Genomic DNA, 11474 nt, shown 5'->3' on the forward strand with positions numbered 1-11474 from the left:
GGGGAGGGGGTGGGGGGTCCCCGGGATGCGCTCACCCCGCTCCCGGGACCCCCGAGGGTCTCAGTGACTGGGGACTGAGGTGCCCCCCCCCACCCTTCTCACCCCTTTTCTTTCTCTCTGCTCTTTTTAAAAAAAAATTTCCCTTTTTCCGGTGGTTTGGTGTTGTTCCCCTCCCCGGTCCCTTGGCAGCCGGAGCCCCTCGGGGTGGGGGGAGGTCGTCCCCCATCCCTGTCCCCCCCATCCCCGTCTTTGCAGTTTGACAAAACGTCTTTCTATGATCTGGACATTAACGACATTTGAGTCCATCACACTCCTCCATCCCCGTGCCCTCCAGCCCCCCGAGGGTCCCTCGGGGGTCTCTGGGTACCACCATCCTGCTCGGGACCAGCTCCGTGCAAACCTCTCCCTCCAGCTTCTCGGTGGTTCCTGGGCTGCCTGGTCTGACCAGCACCGTCTGGGGGGTGGTGGCCACCGTGGGAGCAACTTCCAGACAGTGGTAACCAGTTCCTTGGCCTCGGAGGTGCCTTCCAGACAGGAGTGACTTGGTCCTGGCAGCACTTTCCAGTATATGGGAGCTGGTTGCCCAGTCGTGGGGGCACCTCCCAGGTGGTGGTAACTGGTTACCTGGTGATGGAAGCATCTTCCAGTCAGTGATAACTGGTTGTCTGGACATGGGGAACACCTTTCAGGTCATGGTAACTGGTACCTGGCTATCCCTCGCTCACAACAGCCTGTGGCAGCTTAATTTTTTAGGGACGCTGCGGGACTTCCACATGGAATTCAGCGTAGGGTAAAGTAGGGAAGCACCAGCCAAGGCTCTTGTGCTTTTCTCGTGGCTTTCCCAGAAAAACCATCTGGACCCTTTTCCCTGTGAAGCTGTTGTTTGAGTGGATCCACGTGACATCCTTCATGGCCTCCAGGCTTCCTTGCCGCTGATATTCCTCACAAATTCCTTATATCCTCTCTCAAGACCCTTCACAAAGTAGCATCGCCTCAGTCCCTGAGCTGGGGCTGAGCACGGGGGCTGTACCTGGTTGTTCATCAGGTTCAGCTCTGTGTCTTTATTACTCTTGTGCACAGTCTGGTCCTAACAGTTGTTACTATTTGTTTTCAAGCTCTTTACTCTCTCTGAGGTGATTGTCTCATGTCACCCCAACATTTAAATCCTTTGATGTACACACGGAGGTGAAATCTTCACTTCGTTCTTGTTGCTGCTGTACCTGCTGCCAGGGTTTGCTGCACAGACACGTGGGGAAGTGCAGTGCCTTGCACCGTTTTCCCTTTTCGTGGTTGCACCACCATCCTGAACTTGGTGGTTTGTCTCTGCCCTCCCCTGGCTGTGCCATCCACACTCAGGGACACTCTGCTCACAGCATCTCATCTAGTTATGCGTCTTCAAGTCTGAGAACCAGCAGTCAGTTATTTATCCATGTAACTGCCCCTTGGAAATAATTTTAGCCTTTTTTTGTCCTTCTGATTCCTGTCGGACACCATCCTGGGTCACCTCACTGTCTGAAGGGAGGCACACAGGGAGTGGAGTTCTCGTTCCTCTTGCTTCTGTGGAGATCCTGAACCCAACTCCACCACAGCCACCGTCTGTGAAGCATCTCTTTGGCAGCACTATCCCAGCCCAGGTCCTGTGTGACGTTCAGAGCACGGTTAAGGGCATCTTGTGGCTTTGGACTTGCATGTGGCTCCTTGAGCTTCACCTTGGCACGGGGCTGGTGACACCCTGGAGTGGTATTTGGACGAGGATGTTGGGATTTCCTCTGTTCTGTGCTTCCAGCCTCATTGAGCTCCTGTAACACGGGTCACTGTTGCAGGGCAGCCTCCACTGTCCCTTTGGCACTTCCCATCCAGATCTTTGTCTTCCTGGAGGCCTCATACCCATGTGTTAGTGTCTACCTTCTGCTCAGCTTCTGAGAACCAAATCATTATGGCCTTATAATACCATTAGTGTCCCAACTTCTGGGTTTCCAGCTCTTCTTGGACTGGTAGCTCCTGTGTGTGTGTGTTCTGGTTCCCTCCTGCCCTGTTCTGTGTGGAGCTGCTTGTCCCAGCTGTTCACTTTCTCCTTTATTTTGCTAAAACATGTCCTGTTCTCCTGAGGACAGAGCTCCTCCACCCTGACCCACAATGTCCAGGGTCTTTTTCTCAGCTATTGCCTTTTTCCAAAACCCCTGCTTGAGGAGTAGGTGATGGTGGACAATCATGGGTGTCTGGATCTGAAGGTTCTGGTGACTCTGCTGTGCATGTCCAGGGCCTGCGCTCCCTGAGCGTGACAGTGTCTGCTCCTCCTGGGAGACAGCAGTGTGGAATGGAGGAAGGAATGCTTGTAGGCATGAGTGCTTCCAGCAGCCCCTCAGTGTGGGGGGGGTTAAACCAGAGGCAGTGGTTTTGTTTAGCAGGGCCCTTTCAGCTCACAGTTGGACACTTTCAGAGCTTCTCTGTTCTGTGTCTGCAGGTGACCGAGAGCTTCCTCAGCAAAGAAGTCACGTACGTGGTGTCCAGCAACAAAGAGGCCAAACGGGACAGAGCCAGGACTGGGGATGGGAAGCAGAGCAACCCGACTTCAAGAGACACCAAAGCCACGAGCTCAGGGCCTCCTGCCTCCAGAGGGAACCCACCCAGACCTCACCAGAAGCCACCAGACACTGTAAGAGCTGTAAAGGCTTTGGCCACCTCCAAGTTCGTGCCAAGGGGTCCCAACACAACCAGTGTTGGGAGGTGAAGTCAGTCCTGCTCTGGGGTCTTTTGCCCTGCTCTGGCTGTTCTATTTGTACCCGTGTTCCTTTTATCTGCCATCATTCTCCTCTCAAATGTGCATGTCACAGCTTTGGGCTGGGATCAAGGAAATCTGCTGGAATGGCAGAGGAAATGGAGGGCTTGGCTGGCTTTCCCAGGGAAGGGCAGAGGTGTGGCTGGAAAAACCAGAGAAGTGTTGACCAGATAAAACCACTGCAGGCTGTGGATGTGTATTCACAGACACAGGGCAAGGCCTCTGTAACCTGGGAGGAGATCCACAAGGGATCTCCTCCAGCAAGGGGTTTTTCTGGATCTTGTTTACCCTGTCAGAGCTGGGCTTTCTGCTGGGCAGTGCTTGAGGCCAAATGCCAACATCCCTCTTGGAAAGTGGAATCTGCTGGAAGCTGTGACTGGGGAGAGGCTGCTGCCCCACTCCAGGCCCGGGGCATCTCTGCCAGCCTGGAGCTGGACCCCTGCAGTGGGAAACCTGAGCCTCAGGGGCTGCACCCAGTCCCTGCCCTTGCTCACAGCACTGTCCCCTTGAGCTGAACTGGGGAGCTCTTGTCACCAAGAGCTGAACTGGGAGCCCACTGGCTTGCCAGTGAGACTCTGTTCCCAGGAAGGGAAGCAAGAATGTTCCTAACCCTGACCAGCATGCTGGAGAAAAGGAGGCTCAGGGGGCATCTTACTTGTTCAACTCCTTGACAGAGGGTGGAGCCAGCTGGGGGTCAGTTCCTTCTCCCAGGTAATAAGTGACAGGACAAGACTGAATGGCCCCAAGTTGTGCCAGGAGAGGTTCAGGCTGGATATTTGGGAAAATTTCTCCACTGAAAGGGTTTTCAGGCCTTGAAACAGGCTGCCCAGGGCAATGGTGGAGTCCCCATCCCTGGAGGGATTTAAAAGCTGTGTGGATGTGGCACTTGGGGACATGGGTTAGTGGTGGCCTTGGCAGTGCTGCAGGAATGGTTGGACTGGATGACCTTAGAGGGCTTTTCCAGCCTGAACAATTCCATGATGCAGCAGCAGTTTCCAAGCTAAATCACTGCTTCCTCTTGGCTCACTCTGGAGCCTTCACTGCTGGTCGATAATTCCAGGCCTTGGCTGGTGCTGTGAGTGCAGAGCCAGTGGGGCTCTGCGGGTTTGCTCCCTGCAAGTGCTCATTCCCACCGGCTGTGAGAGGAGCCTTGGCCAGGCCCTGCTCCCCAGCAGTGTGGGGGTGTCCCCAGGAATCATTCCCACTGCCATAACCTGGGCTGTGTCTCCTCTCTCCAGGCCCTGCTGAGCCGGGGGAAGGAGCTGCTGCAGAAGGCCATGAAGAACCAGGTGAGCAGCACGTGGCCAGGCTCCCCTCAGGTGGGGTGTGCTCAGAGCTCTGCTGAGCGGTGCAGAACCAGTGCCAGCCCTCCTGCAGAGCCCCTGCCCTGCTGACAGGGCACATCCTGGGGCCAGGAAAGGCACGGAGCAGTTGCTTGTGGCCTGCAGAATGTTGTGTAATCCTCCTGTCACTGCTCCTCGTGGAGCTGTGCCATCTGTCCTGGATGGGCGACATCCAACCTCTGAGGCCTGTCCCAGCAATCTGGGCGCTCAGGACAAGAGAATTATTGTTAGATGAATTTTTAGCCTAAAAAGAACTAAAGCCACGTAGCTGGGACAAAAGGTTCCCTGCAGTCCTTTCCCTGATGTCACTCCAAACCAATCTCAGTGCCCACTTAGAAGCTCATGCTGTAACAGGGATTAAAAATTTGCCCCAGGTGCTGCTGTTAATTTGGGATTGATAAAGCATGAGTTCAAACCTTTTCTGCTGTGCCCTGATTTTAATAACAGCTTTGCAGTGGTCTGTCAGTTGGGCAGCAGGAAAAAAAACCCTAAGTCTAAGCTCAATTTAGAGCTGCACATGTCCCTGCTCTGAGCTGTGCTTTGCCAACCCTCTCTGTGCAGGACACCTGCAGTGGCAGCAGCATCCTCGCCAACGCCCGCCTGTGGGGAGTCCAGATCCTGCACGTGGATGGTATCCTTAACTGGGGGTGGAACAAGGCTCCTGGAAATCAGGGATCTGTGAGACAGGTGGAGCAGGAGTGATGTCAGGAGTGTGTAACAGAAGGGAGAGGCTGCAAGCAAATATACTGGGCTGATGCTGTGCTGGCTGAGGCTGGGTCTGCCCCCCAACAGCAGTTAATTTTGTGTACAGAACATCCCCCTGTCAGCAGCAAACATGGGGTACATCCCATGTACTGAACCTGTAATATTAGAAAATGTTGATAGCTTGGTCAGTGCATCAATTTGCTCCAAAAAGACCATTTTTACTAATTAACCTGGAAGCACAGATCACGATAAGGGCAGGGTTTGGTCGGTTTTAATTAGGCAGTGCTGGTGTTTGAGGGCCTGTGCTGGAAGGCTCTCCCTGTCCCCGTGATGGATGGGGAGGGGGTGATGGGAAAGACAGATGGTGGGACTCTGGTTCTAATAATAGGTCTGGAGTAAAAGGTTCCTGAGTGTCTGGTGACAGTGACATACAGCCTGTCTGGAGCTGCTGCCCTGTCCCTGAGCTCTGCTGAGCCACAGAGCCTGGCAGGGCTGGCAGACCCGGGGCTGCTCTCTGTGCTGCAAACCCCTGCCACTGCTCTCTGCAGAGCCCCACAGCCTCCAGCTCTGCCAGAGAGCAAAGGGGGGGCTGTCCCTCAAAGTGTCTCTTGGCTTCATCTTGGGCCAGTTCCCTGGGTGGGGGATGGATTCTCTGCCAGGGCTTCAGCATTCCCGGTGCCGTGGGCACTGTGCTGAGAGGGGAACAGCTCCCTGCCCTTGCTGAGCTCTGGCTCCTTGACATCCCACCTGCACAGAAATGTTGTCCTATGCCCAGCAGCTGCTGGGAGCCATCTCAGGAGTGAGGAAACGCTGCCAGAAGACGGAGGTAACAACTTAACTCCAGCCAATTTCGTGAGCTCACGGCCCCTGGGTAGCTCTGAACAATCCTTGTAGCTCCTCCAGAGCCAATGGGCCAGTCAGGAGGGTGATCCAAGTGCTGGATCCCATCCAGCACTGGGCAGTCTAGTACTTCTGTTTGGTGAGGGAGATGACAAAATTCAGAGAATTTTTCCTTTTATAAAGTTGAGGGTAAAGTCAGATGAGAATGAGGCAGCTGTTTGATAACTATCAACATCTGTAGCACAGCTAATCCTGATTTTGGCTCACAAGGGACAAAGGGTTTGTCATCTTCCAACCTCAGATGGCAACTCGACCCCACAGAGTCACTCTCATCCCCCCAGGTGGGATTGGGAGAGAACTGGGAGAGGAAAAACTGAGAGAACTCATGGATTGAGATAGAGATGATTTAATAGGGAAAGCAACCAGCCACACACGCAAGCAAAGCAAAATAAGGTGATGTGGCTGATAAACAAGGATTTTTAATGCCTTGGGGAGGTCAGGGGGAGGGTGGGATGCAAGGCCTGTGTGTTCTATTTAAACTAAGTCTGGGTAACTTGGGAGACAAAATGAGGGGAGATGTTCTGGGTGGTGATGCAGGAACTCTAGGGTGGTGGGTGAGGCTGCTGCTGCTCTGGGATGAGGAACTGCAGCTCTGCCTGTGCTGTTCCCATGCTAAATGTGTCCCTTTCTCCTCCAGGGGAAATGCTTTGCCTCTGGATCCAAAATTCACAAAGGTAGGCCTGGAAGTTGTGCTCCTGTTTGTGCTCAGATGTGGAACTGCTTGCAGAAGCCTCATTTAGAATTTGAAATCCATCTGGAGCTTCAGCAATCCCAAAATATGCCAACTCTTATGGCAGTTTGCCTTGAAGGGGTTCTGTTACTCCTTGTCAGAGTGGGAGTGGCTGCAGCCACAGCTGAGGACCTTTGATTTCGGGGCAGTGTTCTTAAAAATCCCGTAAACCCTTTTCTGCCAGCTCCCAGAATCCTGAGGCACCTGAGAACCGTGTTGTTGCACACTGAATCCAGCAGCTCAGAGGAGGTTTCGAGGAATATAATGCATCCTACAGAGGAGAGCGTGTTCCTCCAGCCCACTCACTGCTGTTGGGCTGAGATGTGCTGCTGAGACACCGAGCCTGGGAGAACGCTTCCAAAGGGAGGAGGGAGGGGGGAACAACCAGGTCCTCATCTGCAATTAGCCCAGAGCCAATTGTGGGGCTGAGATTGGCACTGCTGACGTCAGCTCATCTGGGCCGTGTGGGACTCCGCGCTGGAGAGCGAACGCGCGGGAACGTCTCGGAGCAGCCTCTGACCTGGACTGTGTGTGTGACACTTGGGAGGTTATTTCCCACTTTGGGGTGGGGAGAAGGTGCTGAAAAAAGGCTGGAGAAGCCGTTGGATAAGGCAGATTGTGCTGCAGGCTCTGAGCTGTGGCACGCTCTGAGCCTGGCCTGGGGACTCACAGTGACAGCAGAGCTGTTTGCTCGGGCCTGTGCACCCGCCTGAGCTGGAGCTGGGGCCTCAACACGGCCTCACCCTCAGAAGTGCTGAGCATTTGGCAGCATTTACGCAGGAAAAACTCGATCCAGCACTGAAATAGCTGCTGGGCTGACGTAGCAGCACATTTAATGCAAGTGGAGGGTGAGGCTTGAGGAGCTGCTGGTGAGGACAGGTGGGCTCAGCCTTTCTGGGGAAGGAGGGTGAAATATCTCTGGAAAAAATAGCTCTGAGTGCCAGGATCATGAGAAAACAAACCTCCTCGCCCTTCAGAGGCAGCGAGGGAGGCAGGAGAGGCTTGGTTTCAGGGTCAGGCAGACTCCCTGTGGGAACACCTTGGGGCTTATTTGTTTCTTAGCCAGATCAGTACTCAGGTTTCCAAGGTGAGTAATGTTATCACTTATGAGAGGAACATACCTGTGGGACAGGAGGGACCTGGGATCTTCTTCCCCCAGCCTGGCTCTGAAAACCTTTTCCCTCAATGCACTGCTGAGGCTCTTCTGCTCCCTTCATGTATTTTATGCCTCTGTAGGAAGCAAAGCTGCTGTTTGCCCTCCTCAGGGACGAGTGAAGGCCAGATTCTGCTCTCGAATAGTGTTCTGGTGCCAGGCTTGGCTGTGCAGCACCTTGGTTTGTCTCCAGCAGCTCTTACTGCTTTGATTTCACCATCCTGGCCTGAGCTGGTTTGAGCTCCAGGCTCTTGTGTCAGGGTGGGTGGAGGAAAAGGTGAGGGAAGGTTGGTGCAGAGCTCTGAGCCTGTGCTGCTGCTGCTGCAGTTTGTTGCTGGTGACCTCCTCCCTCGTGTGCCGTGGCCACATCAAGGAGAGGATGTGACAGTTCTTAGGGCTCGAGTCAGAAGGCTCAGGGTTGGGCCAGTGTAAGGCTGGGGAGGCATTAAGGGTGTGAGGGTTGGCTGGTTGCTTTTCCAAAGCTGGACATGTCCCATTGTTGGGCTGCTTTGGGGTTTGGTCCCCCCACTGCACACTCTGAGGGCTGTTGAAGAATCACCCAAAGAGCTGGTTTGGCTGTGCTCAGCCATCACTTGGCATTCACCTGTGTCAGAAGTTCTGATGAGCTCAGCTCTGTAGCCCAGTTCTGTTGGGAAATGAGTGACTAAATTGGGAATTGGGTCAGGAAAACTTCTAACCACATTTGTCTCTAGGAGGAAGGCTGAAGCCCCCTTTTCTGAAGGTTGAAGACCAGAGCAGGTAAATGTGACCTTTCTAAATAACATACCTTAAAACCTGGGGGGCTCCCAGGGAGGGAATCCTTCACTGGTTTCATTCCCAGTGACTGTTCTGCCCACAGGGCAGACCCTGTTCCACACTGGGAAGCTGACCCTCTCCTAGAGGGAGGCAGGTGGAGTTTGGAGAAACAATCCAGGTGGCTCATGTGTCAGGGGGAAAAAAGGTGTTAAACGAGACTTGACAACAGTTTCCTTCCTTGCTCGGGTTCCATGTGTGATCCTTGTCAGGTCACTTAATCCACTCGAGCCCTGTGCATTGAGGAAGGAGATTGAAGCACAGGAGGTCAGGGCCTGTAACTTGATTACAGCCCTCAGCACAGGGGACCTAATCCTGTGGTGTTTCTGACAAGCCTGTAACTCTAACAGTATCCACTGGGCCAATTAATTATCCGGAAGGCAACACTTGGGGTAGCTCAGAGTCAAATGTTCAGTTTTATGTGCTGCATGCACTGAAGTGTGAGGGGAGAGATGTGGTCTGGGAACCAAAACCATCCCGTGCTGCTGTAGCTGGAGATGCTGCCCTGCTGTGCCCCGGGGCAAAAGGTGGGGTTTGGCTGGGCAGGCAAACCTGCCTCCTGCCCAGAACATGCCCCATCAGGGCCATTACTGGAAATCTCGTTTAAGAAAGGGCAGTTCTGGCACAGCCAGAGGAGAGCAATGGGCAGTGTCTCTTCATAAATGGGACAGCACCTTGAGCCCCTCTGTGGGGGGGACAGCTCTGTGACCAGGCTGTCCCTGCCAGGAGACTGATGTCCTCATCTGCTGCTTTAGGCAATTCCGGCCCTTCCATCACCAGTTCCAAAGCTTTCCCGACCTGAACTTCCTGGCTCCCAAAAGCTCCAGCCCATTTGAGCCTCTGAAAAGCCTCTCGAATTCCTGCCAAGCCAGGTAAGATGTAGCTCCTTCTGCACAAGTTTTTAACCCAACTCCTTCTCACTGATGGTTCCTGGGATCTGGGAACCTGCTGCCTTCTGGATGTGGGCACAGGGAGCCCTGTGCTGGGTTCAGAGGCAGCACAGTCCCTGCTGGTGCTGCCAGGGCAGGGTGACCTTTGCTGTCCCTCCCAGGGGGGCAGGAGGCTGTGCCCTGCGCAGTGACGGAGGGAAGAGCCCCCGCTCCACCCCAGTGCCCAGGAAACGGAGGGGATTCTGTGAGTGCTGCCAGGAGACCTTCGAAGAGCTGCACAAGGTAAAGGTTCCCCTGGCATCCAATTCCTTGCCAAAGTTATGGGGATCACTCAGTGGCTTTTCTCAATCATGTCATGCCCGTTAGCACCATGAACTCCTTCAGAAGGAACTGTTGTATCCAGGTTGTATCCCTTGTGGTATCCAGTAGGATCTGCCTTGTAGATGGGAACATGGTATATCTCTGCTCTGACCTGGTCTGGGCACACTGTTTTTGAAGATTGGAGCATGACATGCTCATCTCTTGGGCTGGGAGAGCCTCAAGAATCAGCCTGTTCCCTGATCCATAAGGTGAGGAGCCTGTTCCATGGCAGTCATGGGGCACAGGCAGATTTAAAAGTTGGGAAAAGGGTTTTTTATCTCCTGGAAGGTGCCAAATAACATGGCTTTCAGAGCCCAGCCTTCATTGACAGACAGTCTTGTTGGAGTCTCTGTCTTCCCTGCTGCTGGGGAGGCTGTGGCTGCTGTTGGGTGTGGACACAGCCTCCTCCTCCAGGGATGTCTGGGAATGGGACCCCCGCACAGCCAGGGGGGACTGTGGCCAAGGGGTCCAAACCTGCTCCCAAACAATGGCTCTAGTTTGCCCTTTAGTCTGTCAGGCTGCGGGAAGTGCCTGTTACTGCAAGTTCCCCTCCTGGGAAAGTTTTAAATGTTGCTAAAGGGCCTCTGCCCCCCTCCAGCACCTCCAGAGCCCCCGGCACCAGCGCTTTGCCCGGGATGACTCCCAGTACATCCCCGTGGATCGTGTCATCTCACAGATCACCAACAGCTTCCTGCAGTGCTCAGACAGGTAAGTCTGGGGGTCTGGTAACTCCTAGAGCCCAAAACAGCAGGATGCTGCATGGCACACTCATGGGAATGGGGTCCCTGTGCCAGGGAATTGGGCAGCCGGAGCAGAGGCTGCAGCAGGACCAACCTGGACCTGCCAGGTGAAGCTTAGACAAACCATGGGAGCTGTTCTTGCATTTCCATGGGTTTTCTGCTTCAGGGAACTCCCCATGAACTTCTAGTGCCTCCTAAACTACAAAAGGGCAGCTGAACCCACCCCTTCTGTCCCCATGTCTGACACCCCACAGCTCCGTAGCAGCCCTGTGCCCAAGCCCTGGGCTGTGGGGAGGCTGAGATCCCTTGTGCTGCCCATCTCCCCTGCCAGCAGCAGTGTTACTGCTGAGCCTCACCAGGCTGAAATTCCTCCCCTGCTCCTGAGCAAGGGCTGCAAACACCCTGTGCTGCAGGAGAGGCCTCGTATCACTGGGGGAGGGTGTTGCTGGGCCTGGATGAGCATTAACTGATGGTTCTTCTCAGGGTGCCACAGTCCTGCCTGGCAGATGAATATTTATTGCCTCAAGCACATGGTACTGGAGGAGTGGAGATGCTGACAGAGCTGGGAAAGGAAAGGGAGCAGCCTGAGCAGGGTGCTGTGGAACTGGTAATGGATATGGAGCAGGATCACGACCTGAAGATCAAGGGATGTTCCACCTGCCTGCCTGGGGACAGGGTCAGAGATACCAGAGAAGGAGGGGGGCTGTCAGAACACAGCTCTGTGGGGCTGCCCAGGGGAGCAGAGCTCAGGGGAGGGGTCTGTGCTGCCCCTGGCACCACGGAGGGGGCCGGGCTGGGGGGTGCAGGGCTGGGCTCGGCCCCTACCCTGGGCTGGGGATCCTGTGCAGGGGCTACTCCTGTCACACAGGCAGTTACTCCTACATCTGAACCTCGTGGCCAGCAATTGCCTGGGTCTGTGAGCCACCCCCCAGAGGCACTGCCTGTCCCCAGGAAGCGCCTGCTGTCCCCTAGCCAGAGCTGCCAGGTGGGGAAGAGGCCCAGGCTGGAGTGGGGGGAGCAGGAGGACCCAGTGCGTGGTGGGCTGGGGGCACAGGGTGCAG

At 54.7% G+C, this 11474-nt stretch overlaps 2 protein-coding genes across 2 annotated transcripts in view; one reads left to right on the forward strand and one right to left on the reverse strand.

The window, feature by feature from the left end:
- Positions 1-2213, reverse strand: part of CCDC43 (coiled-coil domain containing 43) — an 11893-nt gene extending 9680 nt beyond the window's left edge. The window contains exon 1 of the mRNA XM_029963264.1: positions 2132-2213. Within this exon, the coding sequence (XP_029819124.1) occupies positions 2132-2213 (82 nt within the window). The remainder of the gene's footprint in view (positions 1-2131) is intronic.
- The window catches only part of LOC108642955, a 24869-nt gene continuing 14447 nt past the window's right edge, over positions 1053-11474 (forward strand). Inside the window, exons 1-10 of the mRNA XM_029963265.1 lie at positions 1053-2656; positions 4018-4068; positions 4684-4753; positions 5583-5653; positions 6365-6401; positions 8324-8369; positions 9179-9295; positions 9475-9595; positions 10272-10381; positions 10897-11468. Of these exons, the coding sequence (XP_029819125.1) occupies positions 2318-2656; positions 4018-4068; positions 4684-4753; positions 5583-5653; positions 6365-6401; positions 8324-8369; positions 9179-9295; positions 9475-9595; positions 10272-10381; positions 10897-11468 (1534 nt within the window). The 5' untranslated portion in view covers positions 1053-2317. The remainder of the gene's footprint in view (positions 2657-4017; positions 4069-4683; positions 4754-5582; positions 5654-6364; positions 6402-8323; positions 8370-9178; positions 9296-9474; positions 9596-10271; positions 10382-10896; positions 11469-11474) is intronic.

Source organism: Manacus vitellinus, unplaced genomic scaffold, assembly GCF_001715985.3.
Source record: "Manacus vitellinus isolate BGI_N305 unplaced genomic scaffold, ASM171598v3 scaffold_100_pilon, whole genome shotgun sequence".
Taxonomy (NCBI): Eukaryota; Metazoa; Chordata; class Aves; order Passeriformes; family Pipridae; genus Manacus; species Manacus vitellinus.